The following is a 12,856-nucleotide window of genomic DNA, read 5'->3' as shown; positions in this document are numbered from 1 at the left end:
GGAAGGGGCTGGAGGACACCTGGCTCAGGGGCTGAGGTCCTTGGCACAGCGCCCTGCCCTGTGCCGGTTGGTTGCAGGCGAACGGCCGGCGCCCCACCCTCGGCCTGGCCACCCACCTGGGCACGCCCTGTCGTAGTCGAAGCAGCAGTCCCCGGTGAGGCGACAGGCTTGGTCGCAGAAACACGTCCCGTAGACCCTGTCCAGCCTCCAGCCGCGGGCGAAGCAGGCGGGGTCCCGGCCGGGACAGCAGCGCCCGGCCTCGGCGCAGCCGGCCTGGGCCCCGGGCCACAGCCGCACCAGAGCGCACAGCGCCATCCACAGGGTCCTCATTGCCAGGGCTCCGGCGGCGCTTGCAACGCGACAGACCCCCGGGGCAAGCGCTCTGCTCCTCGGCTGGCCGCCGCCCGGGAGTTGCCCGAGCGGCGGGCGAGGCACAGCCCGCCCCTGCCCCGCGCCCGGCCCCCGCCCTCCGCGCCGCCCCTCCCCAGCCCTGGCGGCGCGCCCGTCGAGGCCCGGGCGGGTGGCGGGGCTGCCCTGCCCAGGTGGGGAGGGCGCTGCAGTTCCCGGGACGCGCCCGTAATCGACGGTCCCGGCGCCACCCACTCCCCGCTGCCAGTTCGCGCCCCAGCTCCAGCCCGGGGACCTCCGGCGCGCGGGAGAGGAAAAGCAGGTGCTGGCGGGGCGGGGGGCGGGGTGGGGTGCCGGGGCGTAGCCAGGAGCCCGGCCGGGGAGGCCACATTTCCTGGCTCTAAACTGTACTTCTAACGCCTGGGGACACATTAGCGAGTGGGCATTTTCACTCTAAAGCCATGAGACCAAGAGCACTCGATGTGCACCAAATGTGTCTCAGCAGCACCCTGCGCGGGCCACCCCACCTTCGCCCAGGAAAGCTCATTCAAATACAGAGTGGACACCAGCTCGCCCACCCTCTCAGTCCCCGCAGGCCGCAGAGAAGCCAGGAGATAAGTCCAAAGAAGCATCCTTTCTTTCTGCTGCATTTTATAACGGGACTCTTTTGCCCCAGGAAAATGCCACTTCGCTTTACGAGGAGGCAATTCATGAATGGTGGGAAGAATAAATAAAATAATGGGGCTCTGTTTTCTGATAAACCAATTTCTCCCCCTAAAAACTCTGTGTACTGATATTTTAGAACTTTCACTTTAATAAAATGCTTGCCTAACTTTTAATATATATGTTTTCTTCTCCCTTTCTCTCCAAATGTGTTACGTTTTCTGCACCACTCTTTTTGTTCACCAAAATTTATTCTGGGATTTTCATTTTATGTTCTTAAATCATTTAACCTAATATGGTTTTTGTGTGAAACCAGGAATATAACGTTTTTTGCATCTGCGAAACCTAAGAAATCAAATTAATTTCATAGACTTTCTTCCTTTCTCATATAAGGATTTACAGAGGAATTTTCTTTACTCATCAGAGAGAAAAGTTGACAAAAGTAGAAATGAAAAACTTGACTACAAAAGTAGTAAAACAATACAGTAATCAATCATAAAAAACACATTGTGAAATGAAAAAGATTTAATACATTATAAGAATTTTATCTTATGAACTCCAACCACAAAGTTTGGCCAGTGGAGACTGTAATCTTATTTCATCTTCCAAGAAAAACACACTCTAAAGTCAAAAAGAAATTTTTTCTTTGTGAGCTTATACAAATAAATTCTCAACGTTGAGATTTTTTTTCCCTCTTTGGGTAAGTCTCTCTTACTTTTGTAGTCTAAAGAAATAACATATACATATATTTATATATATGTGGGGGGGGGTGTGGGTGTGTATCTTTAGTTTTTGTAGCTGGAACTAAATAACTTTGCCAGCAAATTATACCTTCTGCCTTTTCCCATGTTACAGATTTTATTAGCAGTTTTATATTAACTCATTCATGTAATTTATATCCACGCCTTCTCTAAGGCTGTCTGCTTTATAGAACGCCTTTAGGCAGATACTTTTTTTGTAATGCCATCAGGATCTGGAACAGTTCCAGAAAGATGTAAAGGAAAATGATCCACTGACAAGTTCACTTTCAGGAATAAAACATGAAACGAAGTGATAACAGAAAGGAGAAGAGGAGGTCTGGTTTAAGAGAATTAAAAGTATAATGCCAAATGCCTGCTCAAATACCTTTTTTTTCAGCCCGCTCCCCACCCCCACCAGCCCTTTTCCTTATAGACAAAACCAAAATTGAAAATCGAAAACAAAAAGTTAGGGGGTCTGTGCTCATGAGATTTAGGTTCCAGAATTACAAAATTTGGGTCTAGTTCTGATTCTATGATTTCTGACAAATCTCAGTGCCCTCAACTCAAACATAGAACACTAAATCTTTTCAGATTGTTGTGAGATGCCCATAGAGACGAGGCGATGTTAGTGGGAACTAAATATCTATTAATGTCCTAATGTCCACCCCACTCCCACTCCCTAATTTAAGCCTAAACTAAGTAAAGACAAGTGCAGTTTTGGTTGTGTGCAAAACAAAGGAAAGCAAAAATGTTTTGTTGCTTAAAAAAACAAAAAAAGAAAGAAGGAAAAAACCACAAATGATTACTACTTTAACAGCACAGATAAAAAGGAGTTTGTCTCTGGTAAGTAACATTAAAAGAAACAATCTCAAGTTAAAGCTTGTACTGTCTTGAAAATATGAAGATAAGCCTCCCGTAGCTGGCTCTAGCAAAGGAAGCAGTTCCTGCAGGAATGGGCAAAGTCAGAGGACCCTGACATTTACAGCAATGGAGTTGACATCCTTACTGGAAACTGGATGCAGTCAACTGTAACAATTAGTGGCTTTGTTTTCCTTGCCCTGGAGATGTTTGGAGAGCAGAAATCATCCCAGTGATCAGGTGGATGACTATAGGAAGTAATAAAATGTACCTTAGAAGACACTCTTTCTTCTAAAGTGTTGTCTTTGGAAGCTGTCCAGGATTGGTAAAATTACAGTGGCGGGTGGGGGGGTGAGGGTGGGGAGAGAATGGAGACCTACGTATTCATCATTCTAGAACATAGTAATTTATTTATTTATTTGAAACAAGGTCTTGCTGTGACACCCAGGCTGGAGTGTGCTGGCACAATCACAGCTCACTGCGGCATCAAACTCCTGGACTCAAGCGATCCTCCCACCTCAGCCTCCCAAGTAGCTAGGACTACAGGCACATGCTGCCACACCCAGCTAATTATTTTTTGGAGACACTAGGTCTTGCTATGTTGCCCAGGCTGGTCTCAAACTCTTGGTCTCAAGTGATTCACTTGTCTTGGCTTCCCAAAGCACTGAAATCACAGGTGTGAGCCATCCCACCTGGCCAGAACAATCATTTAAAAAAACATCCACATATATGATCTTATTTGATGCCACATAATTGTGAGGAAAATATTAGCATCCTCATTTTGCAGATGACAGAGAGATTAGACATGTAGCTAATTAGTGACAAAACCGGACTAGAACTGAAATTATTCTTTCCAAAACACTGCAACGTTCTTCCCCTTACATAAAGCTTTTTATGAGGTGTTGGGGAAGATTGGAATAGAGAGTAAAGACAAATAAGATTAAGTACTATACTAAGTTCTGTAACTATAATAGCATATGTGGAAATCAAAATACAAATACTTTCCAGAAAGGTTTGGGTACATTAAAATGTAAGTTTTACTTTTTTTTTTTTTTTTGAGACAGAGTCTCACTCTGTCACCCAGGCTGGGGTGCAGTGGCTGGATCTCAGCTCACTGCATCCTCCACCTCCTGGGTTCAAGCTATTCTTGTGCCTTAGCCTCCAGAGTAGCTGGGATTACAGGCATGCGCCACCAGGCCCAGCTAATTTTTGTGTTTTTAGTAGAGACAGGATTTCACCATGTTGGCCAGGCTGGCCTCTAACTCCTGACCTCAAGTGATCTGCCTGCCTCAGCCTCTCAGTGTGCTGGGATAACAGGCGTAAGCCACCACGCCTAGCCTATGTTTTATCTGTGTAAGATGAATAAAAAGTTTTTAAAAGCAACCAGGATGCTATGAGGGCTGTAGAGGGAATCTTTTGAGGTTGACAAATAAGGTAGTTGTTTCTTACACAGTTTGGGGACATTTGTCAGAGGCAGAATACTGCATGGAGAGAGAGAGAATATTTCATTGGGTATTAGCCACTTTTGCTTGTAAGATGCACCAGTATTTTATTTGACACTAACACAGAAAAAACAAAAAACAAAAAAAAACCCTGCCTGCCAATTACACTGTGATGCATACTTATAAGTGATTGTAGGACAGATTTCAATTTCAGAGATGTTTAAATTTGGAAGCATGTGCATCCCTGAACCAATGAAAAAATGGAACGAGATATCATTTTCATCATTTTACATTTTTTAACACGCTTTTTTGGCAATCCTATGAAGTTGATGTTAACTTACTTGTTTTGCTGAAGGGGAGGTTAAAAGGAGCTAAATGACATGGGCAGTGTCCCATGGGCTCAAGCCCAGCTCTCTCTGGACAGCTAGCGCTGTTCGTGTGGTTGCATTCATTCTCTTCCTGAGGGTGTGATGTCATTCCATGTTGAGGGTCAAACGTGGGTAAAAATGATTCTTCCCTAAGGAGACCAAAATCCAGTGGAGGAGCTGGACATGTAAGCAGTCACTGCAGCAGGTGGTGATAAGTGTTACCATTAAAGGGAAGGGGGAGGGATGTCTGAGATACTGACACTGGATCGGGGCAGACAAGGAGGATTTTGAATTTGGATTATAAAGATCAGGATTCATCCCTTTACGTTCTCCCTGGAAAATGCAGATTCAGCCACCAGGAAAGTTCCAATAACTTTTGGAAAGGTACTGCCTCTATAGGCTAGTACCTGCATTTATTTAATAACGCCAAAATGTGCAGACAAGTATCCAAAGATGCTTGTTTAAGGTGGTATGCATAACTCACTTTGAGTAATTCTTCTCCTATCACCTTATAGAAAGCAGTCAAGTACATCACCACTAAGGTTTATGCTGCCATTTCTATGCCCTTGACCCTGTCAATGAATTTATTTTACCACTTCCATATCCGGTTTACATTTTTTTCATTGACAGAGAAAAGAAGAGAAAAATTGATGACCTTGTCAATGAAAAAAATGTAAATTGGATATGGAAGTGGTAAAAATAAATTCAATCAATTTTTCCCTGCTTTTTCTAACAGACTTTTTAGATTTTCCTTTCCAGAGGAAGCAACTTTCCCCCCCATTATTAGACAGCACTCCTAGTTCTAGGGATGAGCTTTGAGGGTTAATCTTATTCTCAGTCTATGAACCCATCATTCAGAGGCTGGTCCAATCAGAGCCCCAGGGATCAGGGACATTCGTTCAATAGATGACTTGGTTTCATCTCTTCACATACTAGGGGAGAATGGGGACACGTTTGGCCATGTGAAGCCAGCCTGAGATCGTAGGCGACAAGCTAGGGAAGAGCGAGCCAGGAAATCACAGGGGCTTTGCTTGACATTAGAAGTCGAACTTCCCCCTTCTCAATCCTCTGCCCTATTAAATCCTTTTTATAATTTATGCCCTTTTCAGTTGCAGTTTCCGTGGCTTTAAACAAAAGCACTCAACAGAGGGGATATGGAAAGTGAAAAGAGCTCAAGTTTTAAAGAGAAAAGTAGATTTGAACTGTCGCTCTATCATTAGGAACATGAAATAAATTATTGTAAACTCAAGCCTCAGCTTATTGATCTGTAAAAATGAAGATAAATAAGAAAAGCATTTAATTATATAATTTGTACATGTCTAGTATAGTTCCTGCTTCATAAAAATGAGCTGGTAATTAATAATTATTGTATTTTAGTCCTGGACTTTAACACAAAAGACATGCTTTAATGATGACTAATTTTTTTTTTTTCCCCATTAACTAGTGTGTCAGGCTACATGGTGCAATCAGACGAGCTCTGTAGTGGGAGTCTAAAGCCCTGGCTTTGATCCTGCCAATGAGTGATCTGGGGCAGTTCATTTAGACTCTCTAGGCCTCAATTTCCCTTATATAATTTGATAATGGGAGCCAAGAAAATCTCCAAGAACCCTGTTAGCTCAAAAATTGTAATATTCAATTTAAGTAATAGTGTAAGCCACAAGAGAGTGGTCTCACGTGTGATCTCTTTGACCTTAATAGTAGGATGCAAGTAACACAACTGCAGAAGTGACTTTGCAAAGTCTCTCCAAGTACAGCTAATTTGGAGACAGACATTTATGTCCACAGGTTAATTACAAGTTCATCATAGATGCTTTCCTGGATGTGCATAAGTTGTGGTGATTATTGAAGCAATTACATGGTAAAAAGAAATTTTGATTTAAGAGTCAGGAGATGGATATTGTAGTTTTGTGTCCATAACTCACTAGCTGTATGACCTTAGGGAAAATATGGAATTTCTCTGTGCTCAGAATCCCAGCTATAAAAAGAAAGGCTTTGAGAGGCTCTATGAGATCTCCTACAAATCCAACACTGATTCTATGAATATAACCTTCTAATTCAGGGGTAGGCAAATTATGCCTATTTGTATGGCCTGTAAGCTAATTTTTTTTTACATTTTTTTAAATGATGGGCAAAAATCAAAAAAAGAATACTATTCTGTGTCATGTGAAATTTAAATGAAATTCAAATTTCAATGTTTTATTGGAACATAACCATGCCCATTTGTTTCCATATTGTCTATGGTTGTTTTTATGCTAGAAGGGCAGAGCTGAGTAGTTGCAGCAGACAGAAACTGTAAGACCTGCAAAGCTTAAAATATTTACTACCGGGCCTTTAAAGAAAATGTCTGCCAATGCCTACTGAATCTGTCCGGCTCTAAAATTCCATGAACTAAAACATAGAGCTGGGCCGGGCACACTGGCTCACACCTGTAATCTCAGCACTTCGGGAGGCTGAGGCAGTTGGACCACTTGAAGCCAGGAGTTCGATACCAGCCTGGCCAACATGGTGAAACCCCGTCTCTACCAGAAATACACAAATTAGCCGGGTGTCGTGGAGCACACCTGTAATCCCAGCTACTTGGGAGGCTTAGGCAGGAGAATCACTTGAACCCAGGAGGTGGAGGTTGCAGTGAGCTGAGATTGCACCACTGCACTCCAGCCTGGGCAACAGAGTGAGACTCTGTTTCAAAAATAAATAAAAAATAATAAAATTTAGAGCTGGATGCATTCAGTATGCAAAGAGACAGTAAACACTTTGTAAACTACACAGCATTCATCCATATGTAAGGGGTTCAGATAAAATGGAATTCTGAAATTAAAAAGGCACAGCCAGAACACTCACGCCCAGCAAACATTGTTTATGATGGCAAAACTACGGATAGTGCCGAGGTTAATCCTGTGCTGCTAGAAAATGCTGTGGAATTACAAGAGAGCTTACAAAAATGAAAAGGAGAAAATCATCTGGATGACATTAAAGAAGTCATCTAATTTTGCTCCTTTTATAGTAAATAGCCTTCCCTGATCCATAGCAGAGATCTTTATAGCAAATTGTTCTTTCTTCCTACATGCAAAACTCTCCTTGTGTCAGCGAAGGGCAGAGAATCCTAAGAAGCCTGCCACACGACAAACCAGAGAGAAATGTGCCCCTTTGAGGGAGAGGAATGTTCTACCCCCTTAGTTCTAACAAGTAAGTGGGAAGTAAGTGCACTCACTGGCCAGCAGCAGCCCTGTGTGGGTGTGAATGCAGCTCATGGGTGCATATTATGGTTTTGACCTTGATCCTAGACATTTGCTTGAGGGAAAACATGTTCTTTGCACACTAAGCCTCCAAATACTCTCTTATTCACAATACGTTTATTAAGGCCTATCTAGTACCAGGAACTATATTAAATATTTAATGTATCTTATCTTGTTGGAGCTTATAAGGCAGGTGTTACCATTTATCTTCCACAGCTGAAAAAAATTGAAGTTTGATGATGTAAAATAACGTGCCCAAATTAGAGATATTCAAACCAGTTCTGCAATTTGCAGAGTCCGCATTTTTTTTCTACTTAGAAAACGAATTGCATAGTTAGCAATTGGATTTTTATTAAGATTTCATAGGCTTTTTATGATAAATACCTTGAAGACAAATAGGGCATAGTTAGACCATTAAAAAAACCGAAGACCTGGCCGGGCGCACGCTTGTAATCCCAGCACTTTGGGAGGCCGAGGCGGGCGGATCACGAGGTCAGGAGATCGAGACCACAGTGAAATCCCGTCTCTACTAAAAATACAAAAAATTAGCCGGGTGTGGTGGCGGGCGCCTGTAGTCCCAGCTACTCGGAGAGGCTGAGGCAGGAGAATGGCGTGAACCCGGAGCTTGCAGTGAGCCGAGATTGCGCCACTGCACTCCAGCCTGGGCGACAGAACGAGACTCCGTCTCAAAAAAAAAAAAAAAAAAAACCTAAGACCTTAAACCTTCTGGTATTATTTTCTGTTAACTTTCTTAAATTTTAAAATATTTAATTAATGATAAAGAATATTGAATTGGAGATGGAAAGAACTAGGTTCTAAAGGTTTATCTATTTATTTATTTGAGACAGGGTCTCACTCTATAGCCCAGGCTGAAGTGCAGTTGCCCTGGCTGGAGGGCAGTGGCACGATCTCAGCTCACTGCAACCTCCACCTCCCGGGCTCAAGGGGTCCTTCCACCTCAGTTTCCCAGGCAGCTGGGACTACAGATGTGCACCACCACACCCAGCTAATTTTTGCAGTTTTTGTAGAGACAGCGTTTTGCCATGTTGCCTAGGGTGGTTTCAAACTCCTGGGCTCAAGTGATCCTCCAGCCTTGGCCTCCCAATGTACTGGGATTACAGACATGAGCCACTGAAACTAGCCAAGGTTCTGGTTTTGTTTTTGCTACTCTCTACCTGTGTGATTAGGGCATTTACTTAAACTCTACAAGTCTGTTTTCTTCATCTGTAAGGGAGGGACAGCAAGATCTACTTTGACAATCCCACAGGGATCTCGTAAGGATCAAGTAAAATAGTATATGTGAAAGTGCTTTGAATACACTCATTATTATTTCTTGGTTACTGTTGGGTTCCATTTTTTATATTGAAGTTTTTTATATTAAAATGTTTATATTCTAAGAAGTAAACAGAAGCATGTCTCAAAGATTTCAGTAGATGGAAATGCAATACTATCGGCTTAAAAATATAACTTTCAAAAGTGTGTCTCCTTTCACCAAGCTTATCACAAAGAAAAACTATCTTCTAGCTTTGCATAAGATGTTATGCCAAGAGAGTGGTACAGCCACAGTTACAAACCCTCTAGGAGTTTGCATTAAAATGCAATGTCAGATGTGGCAAAAGTTTAAATTCCATGCCCACACACTACACAGCACACATGTGCACCCACCTAGATTATAGCCACCAATATTATTTCCCACAGATTCCTGCTTTTACAGCCTTCCTAGAGTCACAGAGGATGCAGGGCCACGGATTAGCAGTAGTCTGCCTGTCCAGCAATTTCCACGTTGTGGCTATGTGGCCACTCTGCTTTCAAATATCTGACAAATTGGAAAGACCCACCGAGTGCAAACATCTCTCCTCCTCCTACAGAGAGCTGTTCCAATCAGCAGCCCATCTGCAGGCTAGTGCCAGGAACAGAGTCAATATCTTCTCACCTTTTTTCCTCCTCTGAACTGTCTAGCACCAGCTGTCATCCTCAGACCTGCTATTTCACAGCCCACGATTCAATTAACTCTACCTCAGTAAATCATTCTTTGACATGTACACACACATTCTCTGTCATTCCTGCATTAGTTTGCTAGGGCTGCCATAGCGAAGTACCACAAACAGGGTGACTTAAACAGAGATTTACTGCCTCACAGTAGCACAGGGAGTCTGAGATCAAGATGTTGGCGGGTTGGTTCCTTCCGAGGGCTGTGAGGGAAGAATCTGTTCCATGCTTCTCTCCTTGGCTTATAGAAGGTTGTCTTCATGTTCATATGGCAGTCTTCCTGTGTACGTGTTTCCGTGTCCAAATATTCCCTTTTTATGAAGACAACAGTCATATTGGATTGAAGCCCTCCCAAATTTCAACTTAACTGATTACATCTGCAACAAACTTGTTTCCACATAAGGTCACGTGCTGAAATACTGGCTTAACACCCAGTGTTTCAACATATGAATTTGATGGTGGGGGGAGACATAATTCAAGCCATAACTGTTCCCCTTCCTCTTTTCTCTTCCAATTTGCTCAGACCCCTCAAGGCAATCTTTTATTCTCAATCTCTCTTCTACATGCTCTCTACCTACCCCATCAGCTTACAAATTATCCTATACAGAATGGGAACACATAAGAATGGGCATGTCTAGGAAAAAGAAGGCCATGTGCTTTGAAATTTAACTAGAACTGGGTGGAGTGTGAGCAACCCCTAAAATCACTCAGGAGGTATGGATTATCTTCAGAAGGTTTTTCTTCACTGTCCTTTGTTTAAACCAGTTTGTTTTCTTTCTCTCAAGCACCATCGTTCAAGATAAATATTTCCACATAGCATTTTCCTGTTTCGATTGTTAATATTCAAATTCTATTGCACTGTGATATATTTACATTGTCAATGTGTAGTATTTTAAGTGGCACAAAATAAATTGGAATAAAATTCCTGGCTGAGAACAGTGACTCACGCCTATAATCCCAGCACTTTGGGAGGCTGACATGGGAGGTTTGCTTGAGCCCAGGAGTTCAAGACCAGCCTGGGCAACATATCAAGACCCTGCCTTTACCAAAAATAAAATAATAAATTTTTAAAAATTAGCTGGGTCTGGTGGCATGCACCTGTGGTCGCAGCTACTCAGGAGGCTGAGCCCAGGAGTTTGAGGCTGTAGTGAGCCGTGATCATGCCATTGCACTCCAGCCTGGTGACAGAGAAAGATCCTATCCCTAGGAAAAAGACACTTGGAAAAAAAAGTCCTCGTGAGATGGTAACTATCTCTTCTCCCCTTCCCGCCCGTGTCACTCTGCCCAAGACATCATTACAGTTTTTTCTCTAAGTATTTATTGCAAACCAGTTATGTGCTGGCCACTGTGGTAGATGTCGGAGATACAGAAGTGACTCATGATATCTGCTATAATGAGAGGGCAGACAGACATAATTAATGCTCCAGGCCTCGTAATCGTGGTATTTGTAAGATGACATGGCAGCACATAAAATGCAGAGATTAATTAAGCATCAGGTATCAGAAGTCGTCAGTCCCTATCCATGCAATAAAGGACAGCATTCTTGGTGAACATAAAATCTCTTAGTAGGTTGAGCCTAAGAAACCAAGCCCGGCCTGCAGAAGAGAAAGACATTTTAGTATACTGCGGGAAGCCTGGGAGGCAGCTTGGAAGTGCAAGTGGGATACCAGGTGAAAGGGTCTTTGAGCAGTCTTTCATTCAACCACGGGCCTCAGACTACTGCTGTGGATTAGTTTGAATTTGTTAATGACTTGGGTACGCTAAAGTGATGGATCCTGTCTTTGACCTCAGGGACACGCACGTTGCTCGGTGGAAATAATGAAGTATTTCTGAACTTTCTTTAAAAATTGCAATTCAAGCCTCTTCATCAATTTACAAATATGATTATAATCATCCAACCAGTGAATTGTTGTCACACTATTTCATCTGCCCTACAGATGACTATTATGAGCTGCAATGTGGCCAGTCATCCATAGAAACTTTTCATTTTCTCTTGGTAGTTAGTTTCACATCATTTCCACTTGCACCAATTCTTGCAGTTTGTTTAGGACTGAATTATTTCATCATTTGCCACATACTCACCAAGCTAAAACCTGGATGCACTGGCAAGTCAGCTTTAGAATTATCCTTTTTGAAAGAATAGTCTCAGTATCATGATTTTCACTTAAATCATTTGTGTCATCAAAAGACAGAAAAAATCTGCATGTTTATTGTCTATAAAGCCAAGGTTTGGTCAGGATCTTGTACACAGAGTCCTCTATTACCACTGATTTTTTAGTTTTACATCTCATTAATTAATAAGAGGTGAATGTATTCATGACCCATGTTGCACCAGCCAAATCCTACCTTGCCCTGGAATGGATTTCTTTCCCCAAAATTGTGGTACAAGACCAAGAAATGTCAGAATGTTAAAGCTGAGAGAGTTAGAGATCATCTTATCTACATCTATAAATATTTCATATATATATATCTATAATTTTTTTTTTTGGAAATAGAGTCTTGCTCTGTCACCCTGGCTGGAGTGCAGTGGTGCAATCACAGCTCACTGCAATCTTGAACTCCTGGGCTCAGATGATCCTCTCACTTCACCCTCCTGAGTAGCTGGGACTACAGGCATGCACCACCATGCCTAGCTAATTTTTTAAATATTTTGTAGAGACAGGTTGCCCAAGCTGGTCTAGAACTCCTGGGATTAAGCAATCTTCCTGCCTTGGCCTCCCAAAGTGCTGGAATTACAAGCCTAAACCACTATGCTTGGCCCACCTACATACTTTTATAGTGAAGAAACTGAGGCCAGAGAAGTTGTAAGACTGATAAGATTTTGCAAAATCCAAACCAGAATTCAGATCTCCAGACTCCAGTTTTGCTTTTAATGTTTCCCATTTTGTTTTTTAAATTGCATTTATTTATTTTATTCCTTTTTTTTCTTTTTAAGAGATGGAGTCTCTCTATGTTGCCCAGGCTGATCTCTAATTCCTAGCCTCAAGCAATCCTCCTGCCTCAGCCATATTCCCTCCACCCCCGGCTATATTTTTTAAGTGGACAAATAATAATTGTACATATCTGTGGGGTACATGGTGATGTTTTAGTACATATAATGGATAGTGATCAGACCCGGCTAAGTAGCATGTCCATTATCTCAAACACAATTTCTTTGTGTTGGGAACATTCAATATCCTCCCAGCTGTTTGAAACTATATAGCATATTATTG

At 42.4% G+C, this 12,856-nt stretch overlaps 1 protein-coding gene across 1 annotated transcript in view; it reads right to left on the bottom strand.

The window, feature by feature from the left end:
* The window catches only part of SBSPON (somatomedin B and thrombospondin type 1 domain containing), a 28,146-nt gene extending 27,617 nt beyond the window's left edge, over positions 1 to 529 (bottom strand). The window contains exon 1 of the mRNA XM_012496055.2: positions 117 to 529. Coding sequence (XP_012351509.2) covers positions 117 to 330 — 214 coding nt within the window. The 5' untranslated portion in view covers positions 331 to 529. The remainder of the gene's footprint in view (positions 1 to 116) is intronic.
* Between the last annotated feature and the right edge of the window lie 12,327 nt (positions 530 to 12,856).

This window comes from Nomascus leucogenys, chromosome 16, assembly GCF_006542625.1.
Source record: "Nomascus leucogenys isolate Asia chromosome 16, Asia_NLE_v1, whole genome shotgun sequence".
In the NCBI taxonomy this organism is placed as follows: Eukaryota; Metazoa; Chordata; class Mammalia; order Primates; family Hylobatidae; genus Nomascus; species Nomascus leucogenys.
The sequence above is the reverse complement of the archived record's forward strand: the minus strand, read 5'-3'. Positions and strand labels throughout refer to the sequence as shown.